Source organism: Alosa pseudoharengus, unplaced genomic scaffold (assembly GCF_046254945.1).
Source record: "Alosa pseudoharengus isolate Yale_2024_CS ecotype anadromous, Long Island Sound unplaced genomic scaffold, YU_APseudo_1.1 YU_APseudo_1.1_scf_4, whole genome shotgun sequence".
NCBI lineage: Eukaryota > Metazoa > Chordata > Actinopteri > Clupeiformes > Clupeidae > Alosa > Alosa pseudoharengus.
In genome coordinates, this window is record NW_027468774.1 from 27,753,057 (window position 1) to 27,770,899 (window position 17,843).

General features: G+C 43.3%; 2 protein-coding genes across 2 annotated transcripts in view; one reads left to right on the forward strand and one right to left on the reverse strand.

The window, feature by feature from the left end:
- Positions 1-3,972, forward strand: part of ppfia3 (PTPRF interacting protein alpha 3) — a 36,751-nt gene extending 32,779 nt beyond the window's left edge. The window contains exons 29-33 of the mRNA XM_076266679.1: positions 1-49; positions 596-664; positions 1,425-1,587; positions 3,016-3,079; positions 3,484-3,972. The exon at positions 1-49 is cut by the window's left edge and continues 127 nt beyond it. Coding sequence (XP_076122794.1) covers positions 1-49; positions 596-664; positions 1,425-1,587; positions 3,016-3,068 — 334 coding nt within the window. The 3' untranslated portion in view covers positions 3,069-3,079; positions 3,484-3,972. The remainder of the gene's footprint in view (positions 50-595; positions 665-1,424; positions 1,588-3,015; positions 3,080-3,483) is intronic.
- A 2,888-nt stretch (positions 3,973-6,860) lies between these two features.
- ntf4 (neurotrophin 4) lies at positions 6,861-13,361 on the reverse strand. The gene is made up of 3 exons (XM_076266681.1): positions 13,168-13,361; positions 12,716-12,774; positions 6,861-8,424 (listed from the first exon to the last, which is right to left on the reverse strand). Exon 3 carries the CDS (start codon positions 8,403-8,405, stop codon positions 6,861-6,863), a length of 1,545 nt encoding a protein of 514 aa, XP_076122796.1. The 5' UTR covers positions 8,406-8,424; positions 12,716-12,774; positions 13,168-13,361.
- Between the last annotated feature and the right edge of the window lie 4,482 nt (positions 13,362-17,843).

Here is a 17,843-nt window from a genome sequence, read left to right on the forward strand (position 1 = left end):
CTACACTGACTTGGCCCTGCTGCTCCAGATACCCAATCAGAACACCCAGGTAGCACCAGCATCTGTAAATAAGCCAATCAGGGAACTCACAGATGCAAAACCCATCTGTCTGTAGATGTGTTTTGCATCTGTGAGACCAAGGGGCAGGGCTAGTGGCACCTAGGTCATGAGTATGATGCCTAGGAGCAGACATACTGATGAATTCATATATTCAAGGAGATACCATCATATAACATGTAGTGAAATGCCATTAGTTGCTCAACTTCTTCCTATGCAGTTGTGTCCTGAGGGATCACCAACTATTTATAGAGATAGAGAAAGAAAGATGTAAGTCCATGTACTGTAGTGTAGTTTAAAACGTTTTGTGTGTTTACAATCCGGATATATGATTTCGATTGGGTTTGTGCCAGGATGTTTCAATATATCTATATGTATTGTAAGTCACTACGGATACAACAATCACATGGTTAAAATGTATTAGTTGGTCTGTGCACGGCTGATTTGAGACAAGTTCTGACTGTAGACACCATTGCTTATGAATATTGTGGTCTTTCACCTTTTCCTCACTACCCCCTTGGGGACCTACCTCTTACAGGCACGACAACTTCTGGAGAAGGAGTATAACTCACTTATCGCCATGGGAACCGAGAGGAGACCAGATGAGGTAAGATGCGCTAGAGAGTAAGACCGGTAACACTTTACTTGACAGTATCGACATAAGAGTGACATGACACTGTCATAAACACATGACACTGTCATGACATATGAATCCTAACCCTAATCCTAACCTCTAACCTCTAACCCTAATCCTAACCCCAACCCTAACCCCAACCCCAACCCTAACCCCAACCCCAACCCCAACCCCAACCCTAACCATAACTCTAAACCTAACCCTAACCCTAACCCTAACTTGTTATGACAAAAACCAAATGTAACTTAATAACAGAAGCGTTATGTCATAAACGTTTATGACTTGTTTATGACATGTTCATGACAGTGTCATGTCACTCTTATGTCGACACTGTCAAGTAAAGTGTAACCGGAAGACCAGTGGCAGGCCAAATCATGCCATAGTGTTTTATGTACCTCACCACTGATTCATGTTTATGCCAGTTCATCTACTGGTGTGTTTTCATGTCACTTGCCCAATGAGTTGTTTACTATGCAGATTATGTGGCCTCTCAGGCAAGTTCAGGCGAGATCATGGCTTGGAGGGAGTGAGGCATTATAGTTATGGGAAGTGTCGTGAATTACTGGGGTGTGCCGGGCTCTGTCAATGCTTCTTTTTTAACTCTTTCAATCTCTCTGACTGATACTCCTCTCTCACTCATTCCTCTCTGTATAACTATCAATTTCCCTTTTTCTCTACCTGCTATCCTTCCTCCTCTCTCTCTCTCTCTCTCTCTCTCTTTCCCTTGGCCCAGGATGGCACAAAGACATTCACGCGCTCGCCGTCGTGGAGGAAGATGTTCCGGGAGAAGGACCTGCGTGGCGTGACCTCAGACTCCTCGGAGACGCTGCCCGCCAACTTCCGTGCCTCGGCTATCTCCACGCCCTCAGTGACCCTGAGGAAGGTCCAGAGCGAGGGTGAGGATCGACAGACGAACTCTAGTCCCATTCAGACAGCACACATGCTCTCACACACTTCTGATTAGTCTCAGTGAACGAAAACATGACATAGATATTTCATCAGATATATATTCACCAGAAAACTAATGAAAAACAATGAGTACTACAGTATGGTATTCACTCAAATGGATATGCACACTATTCTTGAGTCTGACGTCATGGGCCCAACAGCTTATTCATCCAAAAACGTTTACTAGCGCAGCCAGACGTTTTTCACAATCTGTAAATCTTGTCACCATCACCTCTATTTTAGTGATGGTAAACAAAAATCGCTTAGCTTATAATTAGTGTAGCTGTGCTGAGATGATATAATCAAGGGTAACATCCAGGCCTCTGTGAAAAATTTGAGGGAGCAAGTGAGTAGTCGAATGACAATTTTCGTATTCGCTTCTCTGAATAATGGACTATGGGGTCTAAAGCATGACGGTCAGTACTACCTACAGTAGTAGTGCGTACCTCATTATCCCAAGGGCTTGTTAAAATCATGCATGCAACTGCATGGTGGTCTGACACCATGCACAGCAGATGTTTAGTGATCCCCGTCCCAGATTATGTGTGTTAAACTGAGGAAAGACAAATGCGTGTCCATTTTTTTGGCTGTTGTTAAATTAATAAAATGAAACATTGTCACCCACCAGAAACTGATTGAGCAAGTCCCTCAAACAAAGCTGTAAACATTTTTCTTCATGCTCTCAATTTTCTGTTCCATATAGTATACAGAACTATCGAAGTATTTAGTATTTTGTTATTGTGGCTTTATTTACCAAACCTAATAGTTGTTTTCAAAATGTATATGTAGTATACTGAAATACAGTGTTTTGAGAGGTAATGTTTGAAATATCTTGGAACAAAAAGCAAGAGCACTGCATGTCACTAAAATCATCATCGTACTGGAGGCAGTAGTGGATTTGGTTGAGGAAAGCTGCATATAATAAACTTATTGAAAATAATGAGGAAAAAATCTTGAGGGTTCTTTAAAAAAAATCAATTTACAGAAGTGATAATAGTTCTAAATACTTTTTCTCACTTTACAAGAGACATGTTGCATTTGGCATTGGGGCATTGGAGTGGTTTGGAGGTTTTGTTTAAATGGTCCCTGGCTTCAGAAAACAGCTTTAACCCATCCGAAAATCTGTGTGGGAGCTTATGGAGTAGTGTAATAATTGTGCTCTCTCACGAACATTCCCTTTTTATGTAACCCCCCTCTCAATTTAATGTAATTCAATAATGTGTTAACAGTCATATTGTAGCATTGCCAACTGTTGCTAGTTCTCTGTTTTACCAATTAAGTGCAATTCATTTTGTCATCACTGTATAATAAATAAGAATATTTCCAACGTAATTACAGACATTAATGAGCGCTAACCCTCTCTCCCTCTCTGTTAGTCAACTCTGGTCCCAGAGGGGAGTCTGGCTCCGTGAGGACATACTCTTGCTGAGAGGCAGGAAGGTGAGCTGCCCTTTCTGAGTCTTACTTTTTACTCCATTATTGCACACACACACACCACTGAGCTGTCACCACATCTCATGTTGTCAAGGAGACAGGACTGTGTTGTTGTTGTTGTTCATGCTATGGAAGGAATGCCATATGTGGGACAAATGGCATTGTTGTTGGGGTTTTGATCCACTTTAATTTTGCTGAGCCTGAGGTTATTGCTGACTGCTGGACATGTTTACTGAGAATGTCTGTTTATGTGTGTGTTGAGAGAGAGAGAGACAGAGAGATAGATAGAGAGAGAGAGAGAGAGAGAGAGAGAGAGAGCTATGCAATTGGGGATCCTAGTGTGAGTTGAACTCAGGTCAACACCCAGTTGAGCAGAGCATTCATAAAACCATTTCTGTGTTTGTCCACAGGTGTTGCTGTTGCCACGGACCCCGCAGGAGTCTGCTTACATTAATTCATGGAATTCACAAAAAAATTACAACAAAAAGCAGAGAAGCAACGAGTCTATTTATAAATATCAAATCTATCGGTCTGACCATTCTGCAATAACAGGACAAGAGAATGAAGAGGGAGAAAGAGATGGAGCAATGGGGAAGAAGAGAAAAAAGGATACAGACAGATACAGAAGACGTGAAGAATGTATAAAAAATATATATACATTGAGCGAACAAGAGACGAGTGTGCGATTGAACTTGGAATGGTAGGAGGGAGACAAAAAAACCGACTGTTTTATCTTTCTCTCTATTGTTCTTTTGTCACAATCTGTGTTTGTGCTGATGATGACCTCGAGTGGCGTCCATTGTGACTCAACCTTTTTTCTCTCTTTTCTGTTTTCATTTTCTATGGTGCTGCCATAGTTCTTGTTTGTTTACGATTCTTACGTTGAAGCTCCATCAGAGTGCTGCAATAAGAGTGCATCCCCACTCCACCCCCCAGCCCCCCACCCCCACCCCACCCCCACCTTACCTATGCTAGCGGCCATTGTGGCTCAAGCAGGAGATGGCAGAGCACAGGTCATTGGAGAGCAGTTGGCTACTCTCCTTGCTCATCCCCTACCGCAAGACGCGAGGGAGAGCGAACGTGCTTCGTGGACACTCTGGCGCAGTCCTACGTGGGGGTTGAGTGTGGACTCTTGTTATAGGCCGAATCTACTGAGACAGAACAGCAACCTGGTTTGCACAGTTGCAGAGGGGAGGCGGGGGGGGCAGTTGGGCCAGAGTGCTTAGTCTCTGATGTTTTTGAAGCTCCTCAATGACCAACTCTACCTATTTAACAGTATGGGCATACTGAATATGCATAGCGGGGGCCTGCAGCTCGGACTGTAAGGGTTCTCATGTGCACAGTCCTGTTGCCTGGCCAATGATTCAGATTCTGGAAAAAGAACAGTGCGGTCAAATCTTTAGAGATTTTGGTTGATAACTATAACAAACTATGCTAGATGCAGCTGAGGTTTATGTTTTAAAAAAAAAAATAGGCAGGGGGGGGGTGGTTGGGAATGAGCATAGAGTGAGCTTGACAGCCATGTTGGAAAGGTCTGTTTTAGCTAGCCACATGGCAGCCAGGGAGATCCATTTGTTTACAGCATGATGAAAAATTGGAATGATGTGCAGACAGGAAGAGAGGGAGGGACCGAGGGAGAGAGATAAAACAGACTGCGTGATCTGGTAAAAAAATAATAATAATAAGAGCAGAGATGTCCTAATTCACAGAGTAACTTTACCCACGCAAGCCATAACAGAAAACAGGTGGTAAACAGGGAGCAGAGTGACAAGGACAGAATAGACTCGGCTGACGGAAAATGTTTAGCTTCTGTGTTGCGATGCATGTCAAACAACCAAGATGACAATGGAAATAACATTTTGGTGGAGAAGACAATGTGAATTTAAAATAAAACAAAAAAAACATATATGTATAAATTAAGATACAAGGATGAGCTTGGGGAACAATTTGTAAAATGTGTGTATTTTCATTTTTATTTTTTAATTTTTATGATAACTATATTTATTTTCTTTATGTATGTATTGAATAACTGTATGTACATGTTCATTTAATACTTAATTATGACTGTAATTTAATTTTATCTAGTTTAAAAAGTAAATATGAAATATAAAAAAAAAACATGGTCATTAAAAATATGCTACTTGTATGTGTAAATTTCAAGAAACCAATTGTGTTATGATTTAAAGGAAACATTAATACTGATCAGGATAACAGTGATTCAAACCGAAAAATGACGTCTGCAAAATAAACAATGATGATGACGATGAGTTGATGATTAAAAAAAAATAAAGTGCTTCAAGTTCTACTGCAGTTCCTTTGCAGGTGTGAGCCTTTAATATGTGCACATGTGTGACAGTTTGTGGTGCGTAGTATGTATGTGGCAAGTCACGCTACTTCCAATGATACTGCAGTACACTGTTTATTTCACTTCATAATTTACTTTATATTATTTTGTACTAGTTGTTTACAGCTACATGTTGTATAACAAGTTCAGGCACATGATGCAACCAGAAGTGTGGATTGGCAGTCTCTCAGCAGAATGGCACACAATACGCCAGTAAACTAGTGGTCGCAGTCTCACATATAGTTTTGGATTCCACTTCCATTCGTGACACTGCTCCATCTCTGCAGTGTTCCATGTTTGAGTCAATGGAGAAAGCTTTTGAAGTCATCTCGACTGTACACAGCTGTGTTCTTTCAGAGTCATCGTTCCAAATCTCACTTTCTGAAGTCACACTGTCGGACTGACATCTCTTCGTTTGTGGTTGCTCTGGAGCTCACAAATACAGCATGTGAAGAATGAAGGACGTCACTGAGACGCTGTGCCAAGTAAGCCATTAGTCTCCAACAGTGTGTCAATCAGCATGTTTGCTGTAATTGCTACTAGCACAACAGTGTGAAACGAGAGTGAGAGGACCTCGCCAAGAGCAGTCAAGCGTGTTTTGAAGAGAATACATTTTTGGGTCACCAATCTGGATGTTTATTGGCATGGAATTTTCCATTCACTGGAAAAGACAACTGCTGGCAAATTCATTTTCAGACCCCTGGTCTGAGAGTGTCGACGTGGGGTGGGGGAGGCATTCAGCGTCTCCGAGAACCAGCTTGCACACAATCACACATTTCAAGGAATAGATCTCACATATACATATATATATATATATATATAAATCAATATATTAATATAAAAAAGTTCTCATGCTGATATACTAACAAAAACAAATAACTTAAAGAGTACAAATAGTAAAAAATACAAAATGTCTTACATTTTGAGCCTCTAATACATAAAATATATAATGAAAGTATTTTCTCTTAAAGTCCCAGTAATGAGGTTATGTTGTTTTCTCGTAGTTGTGCTGAGATAGCAGTAGGTTGATGGAATGATAGATGTAGCAAGTGAAAGGGTTGGTGAGGATGAGAAGAGCAGGCAAGACACATCAGTGAGTGAGTAAGAGAGAGGGCAGTAGAGACAGGGGAGGATCTGAGGAATCTGATAGTTGACACAGGAATGGCATCTGGATATGAGTTTTGCTCTGAACGCGAGTGCAGACATACAGACATGGAGATGCCCTCACAAGCAGGAACCCAGTTGTCCCCTAGGGCATTACTCTATCTTTCTCTCTCTCTCTCTCTCTCTCTCTCTGCATCTTTCCTTTCCTTCAATCATTCCCACAACTTTCTCAGCGCAGGAGTCTCAGTCTCAACCCCCCCCCTCTTCCACTCTATTGCATTCTATCTCTGATATCTTTTTCTACCCCCCCTTTTTCTACCCCCCCCCCCCCGACCCCCTTCATCTTTTCCCTTGCACCCTCACTGGCCGGCTCTTGGTGACCCGCGACAGCACGCACACGCACGACGAGTTGATGCGGATCCAGGTCCAGCGGCGTCTCTTGTCATCGCCAGTGAGCGCGCGCACATACGACTGCTTGGTCTGGCAGCTGCTGTTCCACTGGCGCTTGTCCACGCCGATGCAGCTGCGGCCGGCCTCCATGCTGGGGCCCGTGGTGTTGGAGGCGGCGTGGGCGTAGCCCTGGGCCGCGTGGTCCACGCGGCAGCTCGTCTCGTAGAAGTACTGTTTGATGGGGCCACTCAGCGTGGGGATCTCGGGCACGATTTTGACCGTCTCGTGTTTGAGGTCTATGGCCGTTCGCTTGTCCGTCACCCAGGCGCTTTCCTCGGCGCACATCGACAGTGGCTCGTAGCTGTGGTGCTGCACCTGGGCACTGCGCCGACTCCTCCGCCGCGGCGGCTTGGGCGCGCTCCCCAAGACGTCCTTCCCGTCCCGGGGAGAACCCGCCGCCGTGCCGCCGCCGTCGACCCCCTCCTCGTCCTCCCAGTCCCCGTCCTCAGCTCCCGGCTCGTGCCCCGCCAGCAGGTCTCTCTCCAGTATGAGCAGCAGTGGCGGGTGCTTGGGGGGCACCGGGGACGAGGAGAAGAGCACGCGTGGGTGCGAGTCCAGGAACCGAAGGTCCTCGTCGTCCAGCAGGCCGCCGTCGGCGAGGCTCGGAGCCGATCCCGTGAACGCTCCTCTCTGCGTCTCCTCCGTGTCTCCCGCCGTGACCTCCTGTGCTTGGCTTTCCTCTGGCGCTCCCCTCCGCTCTAGTGTGCTGCGCCCCCCTGTGTCCAACACCGGCTGCGGTCGACCTATACTGGACTCAGAAGTGTGAGCTGTACTCAGTGCCACGCTGTCCTGCATGCTGTGATGGGCTGTCTCTGCTTCTAGTAGTCCTGTATCGCCTGAGTGCTGTGCGTCCAAACTGTCAGTTTTGTCCTGTGAGCCAAACTGACTAAGCTTTGGTTTGGAGTCCAGTGATGTATGGTCACCATGGTTACTGTGGTCCCCTTGGCTTTTTAAACCATGCATTACATAGTCCCCAATGTCCTGTTGCCTGATGCTTTGGCCATTACTACTTGACTGCTGCTCTGACTCACCACGGTCAGTGTTGCTCTTCAGCATATGTTTAGCTTTTAAAGCCTTTTGATTGAGCTTCCTCTTGGCCATTTGCTCCCTCTGCTTCTTGTAGGACAATGAGCTGAAGTCCTCCAAGGTGCTCTGAACATGGTCAACTGCTCTGCGCTGGGAGGCTTCACCCTCCTTCCTGGCAGCCATATTGTAGTCCTTTTGGAAAACATTACCATGGGAAATGTTGTCCACAGCCACCTGTACAGGAGTGCTCGACCCAGCCTCCAAGAAACTGCTGTTGCTGCTATCCAGGAGGTGGTTGTCAAAGCTTTGGCTAGAGTCGGTCGTAGCAGCAACAAGCCTGGTCAGAGGGCTTGGAGGGAAAGGCAAGGCCGAGGCAATCACCATGGCAACCAGAGGAAGCCAGTGCATCACTCCCAGGACGTATCAACTGAATGAGAGACAGTCAGGGTAGGACGAAAAGAGAGGGAGAGAAAAGAGAAATTTTGTCACATACAGTTGCATCTGGTACAGAACTGTAAAATAGGCATATAAATAGTGCTGGTTAATCATACTGTACAAAAACCCTGCTCTCTACAACAGACATGAGCCCCAACATCTGGTGGCAATGGCGCATTTCCACTGAACAACATAAATACCAGGCTAGCTAACAAAAAACCTTAAGCAAAAACCACTAGACGTGTGGAAAGACCCACTAAACGAAAAACCAAACATGATTGTGGCATGAGTGAAGAGTCCAGACTATTGCAAAACCATAAATGAGTTTCAAGAAATGCCACCAGAGAAATGTAGAATGAGAAAAGTATGTACCACATAAAAAAAATCCTTGAGAAAATTCCCTTTAAGACTTCAAACGAGACTTAATTTTACGCTCGTAAGCCTCATTATTGTTGCAGATGAAGCATGTCCCCTCTACTCTGAAGATGGATGAGAACTACTCATGGAGACCAAACCTGCAAGAACATTCCATTTGACGACCACACACAGGCCGTAGGAAACCCATAGACCTCTAATGCAATGCAGGTTTGCTGCTTTTTTTTTTTTAACAAAAATTGGCCAATGTCAGGGGACACTACAGGGAAGCACAGCACAAAGAGTTGTGCTAAAACCAGACCCACGTCAACACTTTCAGTTTCACTTGTCTTGCATGCTCTTTCATGTTGATTGGCATGAACTGATATTTGGTGAAGTGACTGTCAACATCAGTACCATGACAATCAACCACAGTTTATACATTGGTTTTGCAACATTCAGCTGTGAGGTTAACACAAGGGGACTGGCTGTATATGGGAATGCATGTCTTTTCTTCATTCCTCTTTATGATTAAAGCACCATTCTGTTTCAATGGGCTATTGAGCACTGCGGATAATTCACGGGTGAAGTTAATACATGTATTTTTTTTTTATTTGCATAAAACACTGTCCTGAGGTTTATACAAACTGCGGCTAATATACAGAAGTGCATCTCATTATTCTGATACATGCAGTTGCCACTACCACCACTAGAGGGCAAATGACACCATGATTTCAATTTTTTAATATTTAAATTTCACTGTCCTTAATTTCCTTCGGGATCAATAAAGTATCTCTATCTACATGTATCTATCTATCTATAAAAGGGGCTAGATAACTTCCATTGGGAAATAGAATGATTTGGTATGCCAATATTGGTCGATTCACTGAGCAAATTTTTGTCTTTCCTTAATGAATTACTGACACAGTTCTCCTTGCAGTCCACACCAATAAACCCTCCGCAATGGTCAAGTGTACATAAAAGACCAAAGAAAGACAGACAGACAGCAGACAGATGGAAAGACAGAAAGAAAGAAAGAACCCACAAACCCATGATTAGACATTTTGGAACATCAATTGCCTGGGGTCTAGTAGTGAGTAAAAGCTCCCACCCATCTCTTCCTAGATTTCTTGGCCTCAAATCAAAGCCAGGAGTCAATCACCTGTTATTGTGTTGAGAGAAGAGGGTGGGAGGTGACAGGTAAGACTAAGCTTTTTCTTCCTCCACAGGAGGAATGCACAGAATGCTAGTGATGTTGACTCACAGGGCAGCCTCCCTCTGGTTCTCTCCCGCACAGAGGCGGAGGACAAAAGGGATTTGCGTGTAACGTCACGGAGGGATGACAAATTAAATGTCAAACTGCATAAAAGATAGATGATATGATGATGATAGTGGAAAACAGAAAGTCCAACAGGTATATAAGTATATATACTCTTTTGATCCCGTGAGGGAAATTTAGTCTCTGCATTTATCCCAATCCGTGAATTAGTGAAACACACAGTGAACACACAGTGAGGTGAAGCACACACTAATCCCGGCGCAGTGAGCTGCCTGCAATGACAGCGGCACTCTGGGAGCAGTGAGGGGTTAGGTGCCTTGCTCAAGGGCACTTCAGCCGTGCCTACTGGTCTGGGTTCGATCCGGCAACCCTCCGGTTACAGGTCCGAAGCGCTAACCAGTAGGCCACGGCTGCCCCAATAAGTAGAGATCACGCAGAAAATGTCAGTACCTCTGAAGTCTTGGAAACACTTGTTACACTCACAAAAACGACTGAATAGACAAGAGAAGGGAAAGAGCAGTCAAGAAGCAAATGAGACAAACAGACTATGAGAATATCAGAAATGTAGCAGAAATGCAAGCGATAGACCACTCACTACCACTCACTACAAGCTAAGGCATCCATTAAGACATGCCAACATCAATCAATGCAGCTGAAGCCATTCTGCCAGTTATTTTCCTTACTTTACACAGAACAACAGGGCCTAAACAGTTACCCTGTCAAAATAACTAATAAAAATAACTAAAATAATTTCTGACAATTGGCCCTCAAGGTAGCAACCAGCCAGGTAAGAACTAAAAAGCACTGGAGGGCTAAAATAGTTGGCATTGCATCAGCACTGAGACCATAACCACTAATGATAGGATACAAAGTATGATATTCCCTCATTGTTTTTGTTGGAGATGAAACAGAGGAAGGGCAGAGCAGGCAGGCAAGCAGGCACACACACACGCTCAGTTTTGGCAATTGGTGGCGGCTCCTCTTTCATACAAGCTCGGCATTCAGTAACTGCTATATCATATGCGACTACTGTAAATGTTGCCACAGCCAAATCAACAAGGCCAGGAGGAGCTTTCTCTATTGCCAGAACAGAAGCTTAGCCATGGGAATCCAACACATAATTATAGACAGACTCACACGCACGCACACACGCACGCACGCACACACACACACACACACACACACACACACACACACACACACACACACACACACACACACAGCTGTACATACCATCTTCCACTTTCACACACATGAAAACAAATGACTTTGTATGAACTGAAAAACACACTAAGTGCCCAGACACGCCATACATTCAAATGCTGAGCTCGCCCTAAAGGGTCCAGAAAACTCAGCTGTCCATCAGAAAAAGTCCTGGCCTCTTCTTTGCCTCTAAGATGATCCATATCCACTCTCAAGGTTGACAGCAACTGTTTGAAGGGAGGAACTCACCCAAAACAGTTATAATTCCCCATCAAGCACAACATTACTGAACCAAGCCACGGAAATGGATATTTAAATACCCTTGGGACTGTGTGGCCAAGTTTGCCAGCTTATATAAATTTGACTTTTTATGAGTTAAGAGAGAAGACAGTGATTAAAGAATTGTGGACTTCTCTGTTCAAACCAACATGGATTATGGATGAAGGAGCCTTACACCTCACAGAGACAGCACCGCAATTATCTAACCGCGGTCTAATCCTCCCTAAATGCCTTGCTCCACACCTGTTATTATGGAGAGGGGCAAGAGAATATTCGGATGTGCCAGGCTCCGGCTTGCGTTAGGCAAGGCAGTGGTCATTACAGACCAGCGGTGCAATACCACTGTTTTTCTTGCTCGAGAGATCAAAGGTACAACGGCTGGGTTGTGGGACTACGAGATTTCACAGTACATTACACACCTGTGAGTTCTGCTTTCTCCACTGTGCAAACCCATTAGTAACCTCATCCTGCCAAAGTACACACACACCTGACAGTATTAGTATTACTTAGTACAGAGTTCTGCAGACCCACTTCACAGAAACATGCAAGTTATCCCAATGTGTGAGGTCAGGAGAAGTTAAATCAATCATCACATAGCCTAAACACAGCTCTGCCACCCCCACAAATAGTACAGTACACACCTATTGACTCATTGGCTAAATACGTAGGATTTTCCCCATACTTTCACTGACCATCCAATGAGTGTTTTCAAGTATTGAGGCATTTCAGTGGTGCTATCAACGATGTTAGGCCAAAGCCAATAACGCCATGATTCATTGAATAGGCTAATCTGCGTGGTTTTGCATAGAAATTCTAGGAAAAAGCTATAGGAAATCTATAGGAAATTGGGGAAAGAGCAGTTAGTTGTAATCCAAAAACTATCTTACATAACATAATGGGATATGTTTTTACTGTAAATGACTAGACGTAGAAATGTGCTACGTGGAATGCCTTAAGTTACATTTAATATTTCGACATCGCTTTCCCCTAAAACATCAGGGGACTGACTGACAAAAATTGTGAACAATTAGGTCTTCACGTTTTCAAAAACCAACAACAAAAAATATTTGGTCCTTATTAATGTCATTATAATTTATTTACATTACTTGTCACAACGTATTTTTTAAGTGCAGCCTATAGTCGTCAAAGGGAAGTGCAGAGTGCTTACCGTTTAGGTGAGTTTCGGACCACACGTCCTCTCGGGTGACACTGCATTTATTCCAAGGTCTGTGACAGTTTTATGAAATAAATGTTTTAGAAACGTGCTCACACGAAAATGTGTCAGCATTCATCCTTCCTTTCTCCCTGACCAAACTCCGTTTATCGCTTCCCAAATTTTAAACCCAACACAAAATCGATTAAAAATCAAATAAAATACACACTGGAAGCCTGCATGTAATTTGTTGTATCAAGATCACTCATAAATAGACCGAGAAACATGCGTAGCATGACAACATTTTCAATACATTCTGGAATCACCGCGGCGCACTGTAATTAGGCTACGACTTTGCTCAAAAGTTGCTGTTTCAAAACTGTTTAAACAAGTTCTGCCGACGTGGAACAGATTGTTCTCCTCGTTGACTTCCGAATCCCACAAACTTGAGTAAAATGCAGCCTTACAGGTTTAATAATAAGCGTGAATCCCCATAACCGACTCCAAAATCCTGTCAATTTGCCATGACAATTTAAAGCCTGTAACACGACAAGAAGTGTCCCTTGAAGACAGTAGCCTACGAAGAAAAAAACGAGGAGGGTTTGGTTTAAGGCAGAGGGAAGAGGATAGGAGGGGGTAACCGGGACAACATCTGCCTGAGAAAGGTATATCATAGATTTGCTATTATATGTATTTTCAATAGAATAATTCCAATCGTGACTTTTCGAGACCCATGACTCGTGGGGGTTGGTCTCATAAATTATTTGACTGATATTTTTGTTTAGTGATTAGCCTATCCGTGACTTCTAATGATTTTTCATATGTTGCGTATAGTCTCCACCCACAAGCTCGGTCATTCACACATACCTAGCCAACCTAGCCTATTTATATTTAATGTGCAAAACTTCCCCTTGCACTTAGAAAAGGTAAGCAGTGGTGACTTCAACCATATAAGAACTGTACGCATGCTGTTTCACGCGTCATCATTAGCCACTTTTTTCCGCTTGTTGAATTTGACCAATGGACTAATTTAACTTCTGGATGTATTATTATTATTATTATTATTATTATTATTATTATTATTATTACATAATAACCAAAACATTTAAAAACGAATGTCTAAGGTGGGCAGAAACTTACTTTTTGATTTTTGCAACTGTCAGAATGAGGGCAAATGCATGTTTCTTTTGGAACGTGCATTAGAGGAAATTTGCTCTGTCTCTGACACATTCATTCATTCACACACACACACACACACACACACACACACACACACACACACACACACACACACACACACGATTCTCACACATCAATTCACTCTCCTTTCTTTCTCCCATCCTCAAAACAGAACTTTCCATCCCCACAGGAAAAAAAACCCTTTTCCCTCAGAAAGTTTAAAAAGATGAAAGGATAAGGAAAAAGAAAGGGCACAAAAGAGGATAGGGTTTGTGTTACAACCCTGCCCCTCTGAGACTCCCCATGAAAGAGTTTGGGGATGGGAGAGATAGCGAGTGGAGTGGAGATGATGAACAGCAACAGGAGGAGAGAGGGAATGAGTGGTGGGTGGGTGGGTGAGGGGGCAAGACAGACCAGCAGTTTCCAGGTGATAACAGTTGAGCAGGTTAAAGCTGTCTGCTTAATGTGGTGACTCTCTCTCTCTCTCTCTCTCTCTCTCTCTCTCTCTCTCTCTCTCTCTCTCTCTCTCAGACCACTGTTGGTCCCCATTTTCTACATAGGTAGGTCTGAGAACATGTTGTCTTGTAGTTAAGAGTACAACGCGTTAGTCCCCTTTTCTCACATGCCTAGCTCTAGGATTGGGCAGAGGCGGACAGAGTACACAGCTTCATTACTTGAGTAAAAGTACAGATACCCTTTGCTAAATTTTACTCAAGTACAAGTAAAAGTACAACAGTCAGATGTCTACTTCAGTAAAAGTACTGAAGTACTTGTTTTTAAAAGTACTTGAGTATCAAGAGTAGCCTACAAGAGAAGCCTAAATTTTCTAAATATTGCATTACTGCCACAGTGCTTACATTTATGTACAGAAATGTCCTACATGGAGTTATGAAAAATGTTATACCTTGGAGAATGTAAAAGGAATTGAAAGTAAAATCAAGTCATTTTCATCTTTTTACCATGTTGCCAGGGATGGGCAGTATTTCTAATATGTACATGTATTTCAAATATGTATTTTAAATACAAAATACTATTTTGTAATTGAAACACTTGAAGAACACTAAATTGAAATAGTCTGGCGAGGTGGGGCCACGGGTTGGCACATTCCCGGGATGGACCTGCTGCGTATTCATCCATTGTTTCGTCCATGGTTTCATCTCTTATCTAAATCTGACCATGGAGTTGACTTTGGCGGAAAGCTGAAGGTGATTGCTGATAGGCTGTCCCAATCAGTGGTGCCTGCACAATCCAATCACATTTGAGAGGGAAACAACAAATTGAGGGTTTCCGAGATTTTTCCTTTTTCCTTTTTTTTTAGAAAAAGTAACGGGTACTCACGGTTATGGATAGAAATGTAGTGGAGTAAAGAGTACAATATTTGCCTCTCAAATGTACTTGAGTAAAGTCATGAGTACTCCCCAAAAATGATACTCAAGTAAAGTACAGATCCCTCAAAATTGTACTCAAGTACTGTACTCAAGTAAATGTACTCCGTTACTGTCCGGCTCTGGGATTGGGAACATGTCATGATGTCAAGAATGCTATCAACTACTGTCAGACAACAAACACACACCCACACGTACACAAACAACCACCGATCTCCGAGGAGATTAAGGAACATTAGTACCTGCGCCTATCTTGTCTACTCCTTATGACATCTCCACATGGCATTCTTGCCATGTATTGTCATTCAACAGCGTATCCATTAACCCTCCCACCACTCTCTCATTCTCTCTTTGTCAGAACTTGTCCTGTTTGCTCTTAAAAATGTCAGCCTTAGGCATACTGCAATAGGGAGACGGCGAGAGAGACCATGAAAAACTAAGAAAGAGAAAGGAGGGAGAAAGTGATTAGTATGGAGAGGGAGAGTGTGCGAAAGAGGACGTCGCTGGGACTGAGAGAGATGACAGACAAACAAAGGTGTGGAAGGAAAAGGAGGCCCAAAACACAAGCGGAGAAACAAAAGTTCTTTTCACGTGGCCAGTAATGCTTGAACAGAAACACACATTCTCGCTCAAAACAGGTTCTATAATGTTACAGACTTGGTCTCACACTGTTGTAGGCTACATGTATGTGGCCGGTGCAGCCTCCCATAACCTTTTTGCTCACACACACACACACACTTATGTTTTCTAAACATGAGGGTTCTGAAAAACCTCCTTAAGAGTTCCTGAGAACTAAGAACAAGTGTTTCCTGTTACGGCAGGTAGATGATAATAAGCATAGTAGTACACACACAGACAGGCCACCATGCTATTGGTGCTTTAGTCTGTACACAAAACTAGATGTATAAAATATGGCCACCGCTGAGTCCTGCACATTCTCTCAGCAAAAATAAATCACGCTTGTCAATTTGTCTCCATCTCCTACTCCATCCCCTACTCTTGCAACTTTGGTGTATGTAAATTAATGTGTGCATGTGTGCATTCGCTTTTGTGTATGTGTTTTTCTCTGTGTGAGTGGGTGTGTTAGGGGTAATGGTGTGTGTGTGTGTGTGTGTGTGTGTGTGTGTGTGTGTGTGTGTGTGTGTGTGTGTGCGTGTGTGTGTGTGTTTGTGTGTATGTGTGTGTGTGTGCCTGCTTGCCTGCATGTGTGTGTTTTTATGTGTGTGTGCCTGTTTGTATGTGTGCATGTGTGTGTATGCCTGCTTGTCCACTGTGTGTGTATGTGTGTGTGTGTGCTTGTGTTTATGCATATGTGTGTTTATGTGTGTGTGTGTGTGTGCATGCGTGTGTGACTGTGTGCGTATCTATGTGTGTGTGTGTGTGTGTGTGTTTGTGTGTGTGTATTCATTTATTGTATGGTGCCCAATGAACGGAATTCCATGAAACTTGGCATACATTCAGAGGGTGTCATAATGATCCTACACCTCCAATTTTGTGCAGTTTTGACCATGTCAGCCAGAGATACCTGTGATTACAGCACCTCATTTTTGCTTTTTAATTTTTAACTAGGTGGCGCTATAAATCAAATGAGTGGTTATGGTATGGGTTGATATGGCCCCTTAAGACCAACATACAAAAAAACAGTGGTTCCATGTCATCCTTGTGGGGCTAAATGCCCACAAACGCCTAAATGCCCGGTCTTTCAGTGTCCCAGGAATCGTTGACACAAAATAACTGAAGAAAAACAAAATCCGGAAGAAAAAAAAACTGACTAAACCTACATGACGCCGCTGTTTTTCAGGTGTCATAATAATAACACCTGAAAAAACAGACATACTAACTAACTAAATGTAAATGTTGAAAGCAATGGAAGGTAAAGAGTAACATATCCAGCCAGCATGCCAGCAACATCCATGGCAGCAACAGCCCTCTTTGCAGTGCTGTGAGGTTTGTGTATGTGTGTATGTTCAGCACTCACTAAAGTTCAGTAAAGAAGACCAAGTCACTGGTGAGATGGTTAGTATTTGCAAGGGACCCCATGGTGGTGGAATCACTCGTGCACTCTGTACTAGGATTATCCTGCTGGGAAGGTGCCTCTGGATACAGGCAGAGGTGTGATAAACTACACCATAAAGGGCAAAAAAGACCAACTCTGCTCTGCCTGTTTATATCTGCCCTTCATAACCGACACAGTGCAGGCGTCAGCAACACACTGCATGGGAAAATGCAACCCACTCAGCAATAAAAAAAGACAAATATCCCTAGAAAACCAAGAATGCCCACAAAACAGCATGCAATGAACCACACACACACACACACACACACACACACACACACACACACACACACACACACACACACACACACACACACACACACACACACACACCCTTACACACATAGGACCTGACTTCCTATTGCAGGATGTTTGGATCACTGTTAAAAAATTGTGCTATATATCAAGAGTAATTATGATCAGCGATTTAGCCATTAAGGCAATTACAGCGAATGACCAGGCTGTCAAAGGGACTGTTTCTTTGTCCACCAACACACACACACACACACACACAAAAACACAC